This window comes from Musa acuminata, chromosome BXJ1-4 (assembly GCF_036884655.1).
Source record: "Musa acuminata AAA Group cultivar baxijiao chromosome BXJ1-4, Cavendish_Baxijiao_AAA, whole genome shotgun sequence".
Lineage (NCBI taxonomy): Eukaryota > Viridiplantae > Streptophyta > Magnoliopsida > Zingiberales > Musaceae > Musa > Musa acuminata.
The window spans coordinates 32,935,479-32,949,958 of NC_088330.1; the positions used below are offsets into that span (position 1 = coordinate 32,935,479).

Sequence of the window (14,480 nt, forward strand, 5' to 3'; positions counted from 1 at the left end):
CCTGTGAAAGCTTGCCACATCTTTCAGCTGAGAGTTTGGATTGTGCTTAACTAGTTAGCCAATCTCCCAAAGACAATTATACACTGTGGGCTTTACACAAGTGCCTCACATGGGAGCTTCTTGGCTCCATCAGGCCCAGTCTGACTGCAAAAAATAAAGACTTTTCCCTTAAATACATCACATAAAGAGTATTTTGTGGAAAATAATAGCATCTACATGCTGAATGTTAAAAATGAGTTGCTCTCTTTTGTATTCTTATATAAACTCCTTCCATCTATTCTGACTAACATTTGTGGAACATAAGTACATGTTGGTATAGTCCAGTCAATTTATCAGTAGCAAAGGGCTGATAAGCTCAGAGCATAGGCTAATAGAGTAGTAAAAATAATGTTTTGATGTGATCTTTGATTATATTAGACATATAATAAGTGATAATTACTAGAAAATGAAGACACTAAGGATCCCATATTTTCTTATGGTTATTAGATAGAACTCAGGAAGATTATGCTGGAGAAGTTTCATTTCATTAAACTAATCAGTTTCACTTCTTTTTGTCAAATACCAAATCTTTCTGTTGCTTAATAATTCTGATACATGGGTTGCATATTGATGCCTTCAACCATACTGTGCACTCACAAGCAAGTTAATCCTAACCTTACCAGGGTTGGCTGCAGTCTTCTATCCATCCATCTCTGGCAGCAAGGAGAGCATTAAGAGTGTTTCTTAACCTCCTAAATCAGTGGATTTGTGCAAGAAAGCTTTACATCCTCTGACTTTAATCTCTTTGTTAAGGCTATTGAATCACTTTCAGGTGACACTTTGTGCAGCCAAACATCTCTGGCAAACTCCAATCCAAAATTGCATATACTTCAGCAGAAGCCACATCTGCATCCTGATTCCTTCACCCAGCCATAGCTTCAAGAAGATGACCTCCATGATTCTGGATCACCACACCCTTTCCAGTTTTCTTTCTTTCCATTTTTTTATATCATATAATAAAAAATAAAAAAATCACTATTTTGTGAAACAAAACAATCATTTACAGATTCTAAAACTCATCAACATGGCTGATGAGTCTTTCCCTTTCAAGATCAGCAGCAGATGTCAACCCCATCTGCAGCAATGAAAGGTGCTTCTCAACTCTCCACCTTTGTCAAGTTTTAATGAGAAGCACAAGCCATGTTTGATACAGCAACCTGCAGGATTAGGTTGACCATTGGAAACTCCACACTGGGGTGAAGGTTCCTTGCAAACCTAACCTGTGCCACCTGGTGTTCATGACTGAGGGATTGAATACATGCTCATGATGCAATGTGTGAATGATTGGATGTTCCTTTGGAGTGGTGGCAAATGTAAAAGAGACATGTTTTGGCAGCTCATCAGGAGATGCAAATTGAGATACAAACTCGAATGGCATCCGATAGATAAGAGCAAAGTCATGGCAGCTCATCAGTAGATATAATAAACATTTGTGTGGGATCCAGTGGAAGGACACACTGTCCATTGTCCAAATGCAATGTTAGTGCTGGCAGAAGAATCTTGTCGATTTGTCGTGCATAGGCTGTCAGTCTCAGACTTCAATATCTACATATATATTTCTTTCAGAATCTTTAGAATATTCAGCTAATTGTATCTGAAATATGATCTAATGGACTTCAAAATCTTAAAGAGGAAGAACAAACATATGTCAGCACCAACTCCTATGAGCATGGGGAATCTGAGTTTGGATTGTATCAGCAGTTCCAAGTAGAATTAGCTGGATATTCCAATTGATTTTTTGAGTAATTATTGATGTGACATATATAAAATTCTAAAATCTTATTGTGTCCACAAAAGGACATGCATAATAATCCTCCAATGTGTGTCTATATATATATATACACACTGCAAATATGTTTCCACTAAATTAACCTAAGAACATCAATTAATTAGACTCATATAACATAACAATTTCTGTTAATTTAAATGATTAATTAACTTACAAAGTGTCAGTAGAATAATAAAATTATTTTAAGTATCTTTAAATCTTTTCAATAAAGTACCACTTATTATTCATTCAATATGTTTATTACTACTGTATGACTTACCACAATAACAAGATAACCTCCTACATATATGTCTAAAATAAAAATTATTTTCATAAATACATGTATTTTATGGGCATGAACACTCACTATAATAGAATGTGATGCAGGAATATTCCATCCTTGGATCCGAATTCATGAAAGCTATCCTTACCGCAATCAAGTGGTACGGCATCTTCCGTTGATTAGACTCGAACCACATCCATCAATACCCCTCCCTATCCATAAGTCTACATGCGACATCTCACGTAGACTTGATGAGTCAACGCCTAGAAACTGAAAGAAATAGTATATTTGATATATAATATTGCGATCCATTTCTTCCATCTCAAGTCAAGTCCACGCGGCGTTGGATGTATGTACTACATAACATAACATAAGACCTAATCCAATTTGGCGAAGGCCCAAATCGATTAGAACCACAAAGTCCGCCGCATCCGAACTCGAACCACACCACATTGCTTTCATCCAAGTCAAATTACGTATATTTCCCTCCAAATTTTTCCTTCAATTGGATATGGGAGAAAAATAGGGCAGAGGATGTAAATATTTGAGAGAATTTGTTGGAAACTTCGAAGGGGTATAAATGGGAAAGCATCACAAAGGAAAGACAATTTATCCTCCCCCAAACTGTGAAAAGGGAGCTCTTTTCCTCGCTTTTGTGTTCGATTTGTGGAGTGGGTGCTGGAGATTGAAAGCCGTCTACTTTTGACGAGATCGTTGGCCCTCGATGCGATCTTCTTTCTAGGGTTTGATGGGCAATTCGTGCCGGGGATCCTTCGGAAGCAAGTACTACAACCACAGCTTCTCCAAGCCCGGGGAGCGACCGGCGTCCAAGCGCTCCGAGGATAGCTCCGTGTCCGACGACACTTCCAAGAAGCCGGCGCAGAAGCAGCGCGACGCCGGTGCCGCTCCCGCCGCCATCGTCATGAGGCGGGGCGTCGATCCCAACGCCAACTATGTGCTCGGACACAAGACGCCCAACATCCGGGACCTCTACCTCGTGGGGCGGAAGCTGGGGCAGGGGCAGTTCGGCACCACGTTCCTCTGCACCGAGATTGCCACCGGGAAGGAGTACGCCTGCAAGTCCATCGCCAAGCGGAAGCTGATCTCCAAGGAGGACGTGGAGGACGTGCGGCGGGAGATCCAGATCATGCACCACCTGTCCGGGCACAAGAACGTCGTCACCATCAAGGGCGCGTACGAGGACTCGCTCTATGTGCACATCGTGATGGAGCTGTGCGCCGGCGGGGAACTGTTCGACCGGATCATCGAGAGGGGGCATTACAGCGAGCGCAAGGCGGCCGAGCTCATCCGGGTCATCGTAGGGGTCGTGGAGGCCTGCCACTCGCTCGGGGTCATGCACCGGGACCTCAAGCCAGAGAATTTCTTGTTGGTGAATAAGGACGACGACTCCTCCCTGAAGGCCATCGATTTTGGGCTCTCCGTGTTCTTCAAGCCAGGTAAGACGGGATGAAAGCTTCCTTCTCTGACAGTCCCAATGACTAATAAGCTTGCCGGTTTACAAGTTTATATTGATCCTTCGATTATGCTTTGGGTCGGAAGAAGTGGTGTTTTGTTGGCTCCCCTTTTCAACGGGTGCGGTTTTCATTGATACTGCAGTTATCTTTTGTATAAAGTCAACAGCTTGGACGCTTGCTTAGATCTTTTCCGTGCTTTATTCTTTGGTACGAACAATCTGTGTTATATCTGTTCTTGTAATTCCACATCAATGTAGCTGATCGGGTAAAAAATGTCAGTGAAGCGAAGAAAAAGTGCATATTCTTCTCTTCGTCTGTTTCTAAGCGCAATTGGAGCGGCGAACGTCACCACTAGACCTGGGTTGGAAGATGGGCTTCTTTCTTTCCCACTTTGGACAATTAACAACATGTTTGGATTTTGCTCATAGAACCAGTGTCATTGCATTTAGGTTCTGCTTTTGCTTCTTTCACAGAAAACAATTCTGAACCAGTAGTGACTGCTTTATTTGCTCCATCTACCTTAACAATTCTGAAACAATTCTTTCACATGATTTCCTTTTAGATGTCTTTTGTCCAGATTTGAGCTTGAGGTACATTAGATATTTCTAGAATCTTGCAAGCATTAGTGTACCAGTACCTTTCATTTTCTTCCTTTTTCTGAACCAGAAGAGGTGCTTAAATTCCTGATTTATAATGATAATATAGAAGGGGATGACTAATTTCATCACTTACTGCTTATCAGACATTCCCTAGGTTCTGTATAAATATACATGTCTGCTTATTTGTGTGCTTTAATGACTTTTCTTACATGCATTTATGCAAATAGAAAAATGGGAGAGAGGGAGGGTATGTTCTAATGCCAATGCAGGAATTAATTAGTGGACAAATAACTCTGACTTATGGAAATCAAATCTATTAGTGAACATAAAAAAAAAATTGATACATTTCTTTACACAGAATGCTCATCGTGTTCATTCCTAGTAAATGAGGCAAGTGAAATCTAACAGGACTTTTTTTATGTATAATCACTGATAAATTTTCTCCCTTATTTAAATTATTAACTTCCTTATTTGTGTAGTATGATTAAGGAAATGATTAAAATTGATTTCTTTAATTATGTGAATAAGTTAAATTTTTTATCAATCAATTAAAATATTAATTGATTTATTTCCTAATGAGTGATGTGATTTTTAAGAAGTAAATAGTTCAAAATTCATTTTTGTGTGTGAATCATAAGAAATAAATATTATAATTCTATCTTTATGTGTGAAAGCAAATAAAAATAAAAATTAAATCATTACTTACCTTTCGAAGAGAGTTTATCTTCTTCTATGTAAAGGGGGGCTCCCCCTCTCTAATTTCTCACCAAGCTCGGAAGTGGGAAGATTAAGGAAAGGATTTTCTGAGGAAATGATCCTCGAGGAGAGGTAGGATCCTCTATTCTTTGATACTAGGATTGTTAGAATTTTATGATGCATAATAATATTTTAATTTCGAAATTTTATAATTAATAAATAATAATAATTGATTTGTGATGTTAGAATAATTATTTGATTTATAATGGCCTCTTAAGCTTCAATGAATTTTAAGTTTGATTTAATTGTTAAAATTATTATTTTTGGATTAACATAATAGTTCTAATTCATTTAATTAGATATATTTATGTTTCATGAATTATGTCTAAATTTATATAATTTAATTAGTTTTAAATTTAAGATCATGAATCCAAATTGTTTAATTTATAGATTTGAGTTACTCTTTAATAATTAAATATATTAAAATCTAATTTAATAAGAGGGGTCAAATTGGGGGTCTGACTTGAGTTAAGTTGATTGACCAAACTAGCCTATGTGACCGGGTATGGCCTAGCACATGTGGTTAGGCATAATCCATCCCATGTGGCTAGGTATAGTTCAACCCATGTAGTTAGGCATGATCCGTGTTCAAGTATGGCTCAACCCATGTAGTTAGGCATGACCCAACCTATGTAACCAGATACAATCCAGCTCATGTGGCCAAGCATGACCCAACCCATGTGGTCAGGTATGGTCCAACCCATGTGGTTAGGTATGACCCGACCTATGTAGCCAAGTACGACGCAACCCATGTGGTCAAGCACAATCCAGCTTATGTGGTCAAGCATGACCCAACCTATGTGGTCAAGTATGGCCCAACCAATGTGGATAGGCACGACCCAACCTGTGAGCCAAGTGTGGCACATTTCAGTAGTAAGGCTCAGCTTAATTTGTGGGTGAGGCTTAACCTAGCCCACAAAGCTAGGCCCGCCTAATTATGCGATTGGCATTAGACATATTATCACTCATGTATCCAACTATTGTATCTCAACCCAACCTGTTACTTGGGACAGGCATGTGCGACACACATGACCCATCCAAGACTTAGGTGGGTCGGTTCGATATGGGCTAGTACCATGCGATATAGTCAAATTTCCTCTCCCTTTATTGGTCTGAGCTCGTTAATTGACTGAATCAGACAGGCTTGACCGGTTCAAGTCTGTTTAGGGCGATTTCAAACCAACTTGACTAGTTCAAACCTATTTGATCTAATTAAAATTAATCAAATCTAAATTAGATTAGTTTAGGGTGATTCTAAATCGATTATATAGGGATTTAAGGTTGATTCTGTTAGGTCCTAATTGAATTGAGTTTGGTTTAAGTCAATTGGGCTATTCCAAGTAGGGTTCTAATTGATTGAGGACTATTGAGAGATTGATGTCTCATATTTTTATGATTTGATGAACTTAAAAGTTTTATTTGAATCTGTCATTTGAAAATTATTATTGGTTTTCTACTATTTCTTTTATATTAAATTTATGATATTGATATAATCGTTACCATGTAGTATATGTGATTATGCTAGTGGTCTACGTTGAAAGTGCAACCTATAAAAGGAGCCACCAATGGACTTAGTTTAATAGATCTTACATCAAGCATGGTTCCTTATGATATTTTATCATACTATTTCTTGGATGTATGTATGAATGAATGGATGTAAATGAATGATTATGATTGTTTATATATCCTTGCCGAAAACAGATAAGGTGATTCCCATCGAGGATTAGCTGGCCGTTAGACGTGACGGCTAGACAGTTCCTTCATTCGTTGTTGGGAGGAACGTATTCCCACTTGGGCGGATGAGGGATACCAATCTATTCGCTATTGGGAGTGCGATATGAGTTCTCTCCATTCGTTGTTGGGAGGAATCCACTCTGCGGAGTATGCCTCTTCATTCGTTGTTGGGAGAGTACACCATTGGGTGTAATGCATGTCTTTGTTATCTGACTGTTATGTATGTGCTGCATATGACTAATGTTTGATTTTTTTTTACTATATAAGAATTATCATTATTTTTTTGTTACATAAGCTTTTTAATAAATCAATATATTTCATATTAAATTGTTAACATTTTTATATGTTTCACGAATATTGAAGATTATTTTTATAATTTTTCAGAGGTTCCTATCAGCATGTGTGGTTGTTGGTTTGTTTTTATCTTATATTTATTTTCAAAATAATCTATTACTTTGTAATAAATCTAAGGCTTGATTGGAAGGAAATTTTCATCACTTATGGTCTTACCAAGACGATGTGATTTTTTTTTTAGTAAAAAAATATTTAGTATTGTAAAGACAAGAATTTGAATTCAAAGATAAAAAAAAGGATCTTCTGTAAACAAAGTTGATGGTTCATTTTTTTTAAAATCTGGGTTGTGACAATTTAAGATGAAGCTAATAAAAAATTACACATAGCTATTCTATATACATTTTGATAAAAATTACCATGTTATATTATTTTTTAATTCTAAACCAAAAATATATGTTACAAGGTACAGTTACTTCTTGTATTTTAATAGAATCTGTCTAAGAATAACTACTTCCTGGATGCTTTCCTCAATTCTTGATCATAACTGGTTAGTATGAGTTACAGTTACTTATGTGTTACATTAAGGGCTTAATTGTTGCTACTATAAAAAGCATGGTGAAAAGCTGATTATATGCATGACAGTTCCATGCTGTATGTTAATATAATCTATTGTTGCTACATGACCTATACTGGTTTGCAATGCACATTGAAGATTTTTAGATGACTCAATTCTCCATTTTCCAATCTAAAATGAAAAAGTAAGCAGAGCACAACCATTTATTTGTTATATTATTACATTGATATTGGCATTCTCAAGACTTTGAAACCTTTAAAGATCAATATGTTAAGCTAATTCAATTCTTGAGATGTATTGTATGACTGCCATTTTTGGAGCCCAACAAGTATTCTTGGTCTCACATCACTTGATATATTATTTCACTATATTTGTCCTTTAGATAATCTTATTGCTTGCCTTATCAACTTCCGATTCTTTGTAACTGGAAACATTTAACTTGGTTTTCATGTATATTTCAGATCAAATTTTTACTGATGTGGTCGGAAGCCCATACTATGTTGCTCCTGAAGTACTATGCAAGAACTATGGACCAGAAGCTGATGTGTGGACTGCTGGTGTTATATTATACATACTCTTGAGTGGTGTGCCACCTTTTTGGGCTGGTATGACCTTGATGTCCTTGTGTTCATTTTTTTAATATCAAGAGAAATAACTGAAGCTAATTATCTAAATTTCAGAAACACAGCAAGGAATATTTGATGCAATTTTGAAGGGAGTAATTGATTTCGATTTGGATCCTTGGCCTTTGATCTCCGAAAGTGCCAAGGATCTTATAAGAAAAATGCTTTGCTCTACTCCTTCGGAACGCTTGACCGCCCATCAAGTACTATGTATGTGACATCGTAGTTCATCATTATTAATGTTTGATGTTCATTTGGAGGAACTTAAAATATGCAGTTTGAGCATGATATTTATGCATTTACATATTTTTGTGCAATAATGTTGCTTAATAATTTTATTATGAGAGGATTTAGTGAAAAAATATGTTTTTATGTAGAACATAACTCTTCTATGCCATAATATGTTGCACAAGAAGCCGACATAATGGGTTTTCTAATAACATAAAAATGTCTAATAGACACTCTCTGGAGGATTTGTGCATAAGACAATGCTTTGTTCACCATCTATTAGCACATTTATGTTTCTCAAAATAACCCTTTTGTTTTACATGAATTCTGGAGCACTACAAGTATTGATAGTTTCACATTTTTGTTCTTTATAGTTGCTTCTTGTCAATGATTATTACTAAGCTAGAACAAGCTTAGAGGCTCACTTCATTCTTAGGTGAGAACCTGAAATGATGAACAACTTAGTGAGGATGGCAAAAAAGCATAGCAAACTGCACTATGAAAAATCTTTCTCTGGCACAATTCTTATATTGATCCAAAATAACTTCTAGATTGGGATCTCATCCATTATCACCCATTGACTAGGTCATGTTTTAGAGATGACCCTTCTTTTCCACATGAATGCTAGAGCACTGCAAACACGATCCCCTGAGCGGGCTTAGGGCAGAACAGTCTATTTTCCATCCGTTGGTTGTTTGAGTGCATGGAGTACCATAGTTATCGTTTAGTAATCATCACTTTTCTTCTTTGTCTTATTGAAGGCAATTGTATACTTAAATCATCTTTCTTGAAGGAACTAGGCATTCTATGAAAGGATTATCTTGGCTATCTGCATGCAGTTTTTTCATATGCAAACTGCATTTTACTGGATCCTGTTGGTACTTCAGTATAAATCTGACCTAGCCGTAGTAAGGTTGGCAAGCAAAATGCTAGTTTAGGAGTAAAAGGATTGTGGTCACAAAAGTCTGGAACTTGTTGCCAAGTTTAATACCTGTCAAATTCATTGTATCAATAAGATCATGGCTCATTCTTATTATTTGTGTGTGCTCAGGTCATCCCTGGATCTGTGATCATGGAGTTGCTCCTGATCGAGCCCTTGATCCAGCAGTCCTCTCTCGCCTCAAAAACTTTTCAGCAATGAACAAGTTAAAGAAGATGGCTTTGCGAGTGAGTACACAGCTTTAAATTTGTGGAAGATGTGTTAAATGGAAAAGTATTTCTACTTTGTGAATTTTCTGAGAGATCTGTTCTCACTGGCTACTACTTTTTTGATATCCCATAAATGTTTGCTTTATTTTAGTGTCAAAAGATTATTCTCACATAGACCATATCACCTCATTCTGCTTATCTCAGAGCAATGGTGTAACATGGGCTTACGCTGTATCAGGCCAACTGCAGGTCTTTGGTGCTAATATGCTATATAGAAGTGGGAAAACAATGTAGTTCCTGCTGATCATAGGATTGTCATTTTTCATGTAACATCTTTTCTTATTAGGCAAGATCTTTTGTTGCACTTAATTGTAGGTCACCCCACATTAGGAGGTTTTTGTCCTTAGCTTTTAAATTCTTTGACATCAAGCAATCTAATAATAACAATGGTAATGATGCCAATTTGTGAAGTGGATGTCATTGCTAAACGATCATATAACGGTATCCTTGTATTCGCCAGTAATCATACTGTTGTTGCTTGTGGATATGGAGTTTAATATCTTAAGGCTAGAAGTTATTATAGTATTGTTCACCTTTCTAATGCATATTGTTCCTGGAAAGCTACGTGGTTGGAACAAATAATATTTGATATTAAGATGATAACTACTGCTGGTTCACTCATAAATGAAATAATATTTGTTGAATACTTTTTTATTCTAAACTTGTGAGTGATCTTTTCTTATCCGAGTCAAGCACCCAGTGCCTATCTCACATCTACAAATGGATGGTTTTGTAGCTCTTGTTGATCCTTGGTTGCATCATTTATTTAGTCATGGGATATTTTGGTCCATCATATCACTACCATTGTTTGTCTAGGCATAAGCTTTTCTTGTTCTGCTCTGAATTGCTTTAACTGGGCAGCAAGTACCAATTAGTGCTTCTGTTCTTTAGGCACCAAGTTATACGAGGAATTCTATATATGTTCTTGTGGTCAAAAGTTACATGTCTCCTCATACAACCCAAAGAGTTGATTTTTGCATTTAAGCCTGGACAATCACAAACATTTGGCATACAGACCACCTTTCCAATACCCTTCAATCATCATGATGATTAAAATTAAAAAGAAGCGCTGACAAAATGCAATCTGTTGAAGCAAAATTGACAAGAAATCTGGATCGTCTTCATAGTTTGACATTCTGTATTGATTTTATTATTTTCTTGGCATGGTCATGTTTGTACCCAATTTACTCTTTAAATGTTGTTAAGCATTTAAAGAAAAACGGAAAAGAAGAAAACAATTTATCTGCTAGAGATGCTATAAGTTTCATTTAAATTGCCACTTTTATTACGGTGACGAGTATATTATAATTGCTTTAGCAAAAAAGTTTGCTCTACCACTTTCAGGTTATAGCTGAAAGCCTTTCAGAGGAGGAGATTGCTGGATTAAAAGAAATGTTCAAGGCAATGGACACGGACAACAGTGGGTCAATTACGTTTGATGAGCTTAAAGCAGGTTTGAGAAGATATGGTTCTACTATGAAGGATACAGAGATTCGGGATCTTATGGAAGCTGTAAGACAACGTACCTTCAAATGTATTGGTTTATTTTGAAGACTGCTTATGCATAGATCAAAGTATGGTTTAGATTATTGCACGTTATAGATATGCAATAATTTCTCATTATCTGAAGAAACTTCATTCTTTATTTGAAGCTTTTGCTGATATGGTTTAGTTTTTGTTGTGGGTCAAAAGCAATCCTGCTTTGTTGTGGCAGATATGATTTAGTTTTTGCTGATAAAATTGTCATGATAAAAATTAGAGTCTGAATTCATATCAACCTGTCACATTGGCAAGGATTAAAATAAATGTCACAATCAAAGTGATATTTGGTGGAAGTATTTGGACTTTGTTGATGTTTTAATTCAAAAATATATCCTCTTTTGCCTAGAGATGTAAATCTTTTGTTGTGATCTAGACTGTTTGTAAAGCTTCTCTCCATTATCAAATGGCATGTTACATGGTACCTTCAACATGGCTTTCATACCATTCAGGCTTATTTGTTTGCATGGCACATAGTATCTCCCTGAATTAACTGCAAAATATGTGGCAACTTGCATTTTCACTTCAGGAGATGAATTTAGTCTTTCTGTTGCTTATTGAAACCTTTCTACTTTCTTCATGTTCATATTTAATTGAACCATCCTTCATGTTCGGATGTAGGTGTTATGTCTTGACTATTCTGTTTCTTCCACCAACTATAAAGCAAACACTCCACTGAAATCTGACTTGAACCCACTTTGAATAACTGCATAGCATCATTTAGATTCTGAAACATGACAGGCTAATGAAAAATAATTATTTGGATAAAGCTTGATATACTGGGATGCCATAAAATCTCTAAATTTATGTCCTCATTCGCTTTCTTGAGCACATAGCTGAAATTGCACACTAAATAACTTGCAAGTTATAAATCACATTTGACATATTGATGCTATAATGGGTTGCCTGATTTATTTCTAAGAAGTCTTCGCTGTAGTTCCTAGAAGTTAGGTCCATTCAGTTTGAAATTAAATTTCAGCTTACAGAGGTTCATGATTGTTTAAAAAAACTGTCTTTGCACCGTGTCATTGACATGTTAAAATGGTTTTAGGCTGATGTGGACAACAGTGGTACCATCGACTATGGTGAATTTATTGCTGCGACAGTACATCTCAACAAATTGGAACGCGAAGAACATTTGGTGGCAGCTTTTTCATATTTTGACAAGGACAGTAGTGGCTATATCACAGTTGACGAGCTTCAGCAAGCTTGTAAAGAGCATAATATGACCGATGCTTTCCTTGAAGATATTATTAAAGAAGTGGATCAGGATAATGTAAGTAATATCTTCCATGTGCTTCAATTAGATTGGGTAGAAACAGAAATTATGCTTCTTTTGTTAATCAAACCTGATTTTAAGCCTACTCTTCAAAACCCTGTCTGATTTTTGTTTTTTATTGTTTTTCCAGCCAGTTTATGAAATAATCTTTGTCTGATGTTTCCATTAACCATGACCAAACGTTATAACATCGTATTCTAAACCCATGATGGAGTACAACATCTTTACAAAGAAGCTTACAATATCTAAACCTTGATTTAAGTGCAATGCAAATGATTTATTCTATGTGAACTGAATTGTTCATTGTGACTCGAGCTGCTGATTCCTAAGATTTCTTTTAGTATGTTTCTATGTAACTGTCTTGTAGTAATGTAGTTTAGCTGGGATTTCATCAATTATAAAATGACTGGATTGCTTTCAAGCGTTCACAAAGAATCATGCCAGATTACTTATTTTCTGGGTCATTATTATTGTTTCTATATTTGAGTGATTTTGGTTTCACTTGAAATCCTTGTGGGAATAGTTCTGTGTCATCATATGCTTGAGCTTGTGCCAACTTTAGTGAGTGTTGCATGTTGTCTAAATCTCCACAGAATAAAATATAAACATATGTTTTTAAACTGAAGTTCTTTTCACGGGAGTTCTTTTCACGGTGCAGGATGGTCGTATTGACTACGGCGAATTTGTTGCTATGATGCTGAAGGGCACAATGGGAGTGGGTAGAAGGACAATGCGGAACAGTTTAAATGTAAGCATGAGGGATGCACCGGGAACTTATTGAAAATTTTAGTGTGTACAGTTTCCGCTCGAAAGTGGTTATTTACTTGTTTTTGTTGCCCTTTATTGTGTTTGGTTTGTGAAATGAATATGGAAACAGCATTTGCTGAAGAATTTGAGGACTTGCCGTATTTATTAAAATTAAACTGGAAGTTATGGAAATTATGGACAACATAAATCGTCATCCTCTCTACTTTCCAAAGAAAAAAAACAAGAGAAGGCCTCACACCCTATTGGGAGTTCAGAACAAGTTTTGCTACCTTTTTTTTTTGTCTTCTTAGTTCCTCCAGAAAAAAGAGATAATTATCATCCTTGTCTTGGCCTCTCTTGTACTTTGTGTATGTAGCTTTTTTATTGTTCATCATTCTTCTGTTTGTTTTTTCTTTAGCATGTCATTTTCTGGCATTTATCATTGTCGAATAATGCCCTTCTCAACTGTTTTCTCTTGGCAACACTATGATGGTTTTGTTCCACAGTGTGATTATTGTACTCCAGAATGGAATCTGAAGGTGCATGACCTTAATCATCAGGGCACAGCTCTTAAATGTATTAGGATTGTTACCAAAAATAATCCCAAGCATCAGTGATGTTGAAACCTGTAAAATTATTCATTGCTTGCTTGTCGAAGCTTTCTGCTCTCTGATTAGAGTTTGATCTTTCCTGCAGTTCTTCAACCTGGGATTCTGCTTTCTTATCTGCACTTGTGTTCTCCAAAGATTACCTCCATGACCACCAGCCGTGTGCTGTGAATGGCTGCATCATTTCCCAAGGATTTCTTCGAGCTTGTTGGGGGAAATCATGGCTAGAATAAAAAGAAAATTTGTGCTTGCTTCATTCTTGTCTTCTATTATTTGGGTATTAATTAAGATCACACAAACCCATGCAGGTGCAGAGTCCCTCTTCCTCCGGGAGATGTGATCCCCACTCAAACAATCTCACAAGTGTCACCAACTCGGTGATGGCGATGATGCAGCGAGACACGGCGTGGGCCCACCCAAACAGCAGAACGCTTCCATGATTGCTTTCTGTCCACTGAATGTGGTGGTGATGGTGGTGGCCGGTGGGGAGCCACCACCCGCTGTTGGCGGTGCACATCACACCGTCACATCCGCATCAGGGCGGTCCGGCGCCTGTCCTGGTTGAACAGTCTGCGCCCATCTGCACTTTGTGATTGCTAATCATGGTGATTAAATTAGCAAAGAGTGCCAAAACGATAAGGTGAGCTGCCCTTCGTCTCTTTCGATAAAGAACACGCACACACACCATCACACCGATGCCATTCATCTCTCGGTTCGATTTGAAA

The 14,480-nt window shown here is 36.9% G+C and overlaps 1 protein-coding gene across 1 annotated transcript; it reads left to right on the top strand.

Annotated features, from left to right (window-relative positions):
• Window positions 1–2,704: 2,704 nt before the first annotated feature.
• LOC135654073 (calcium-dependent protein kinase 26-like) lies at window positions 2,705–13,339 on the top strand. Its single transcript, XM_065175558.1, has 7 exons — window positions 2,705–3,547; window positions 7,984–8,127; window positions 8,203–8,355; window positions 9,425–9,540; window positions 10,927–11,094; window positions 12,173–12,397; window positions 13,059–13,339. The coding sequence occupies exons 1-7, from the start codon at window positions 2,839–2,841 to the stop codon at window positions 13,179–13,181; spliced, it is 1,638 nt and encodes a 545-aa protein (XP_065031630.1). The 5' UTR covers window positions 2,705–2,838; the 3' UTR covers window positions 13,182–13,339.
• Window positions 13,340–14,480: the final 1,141 nt, after the last annotated feature.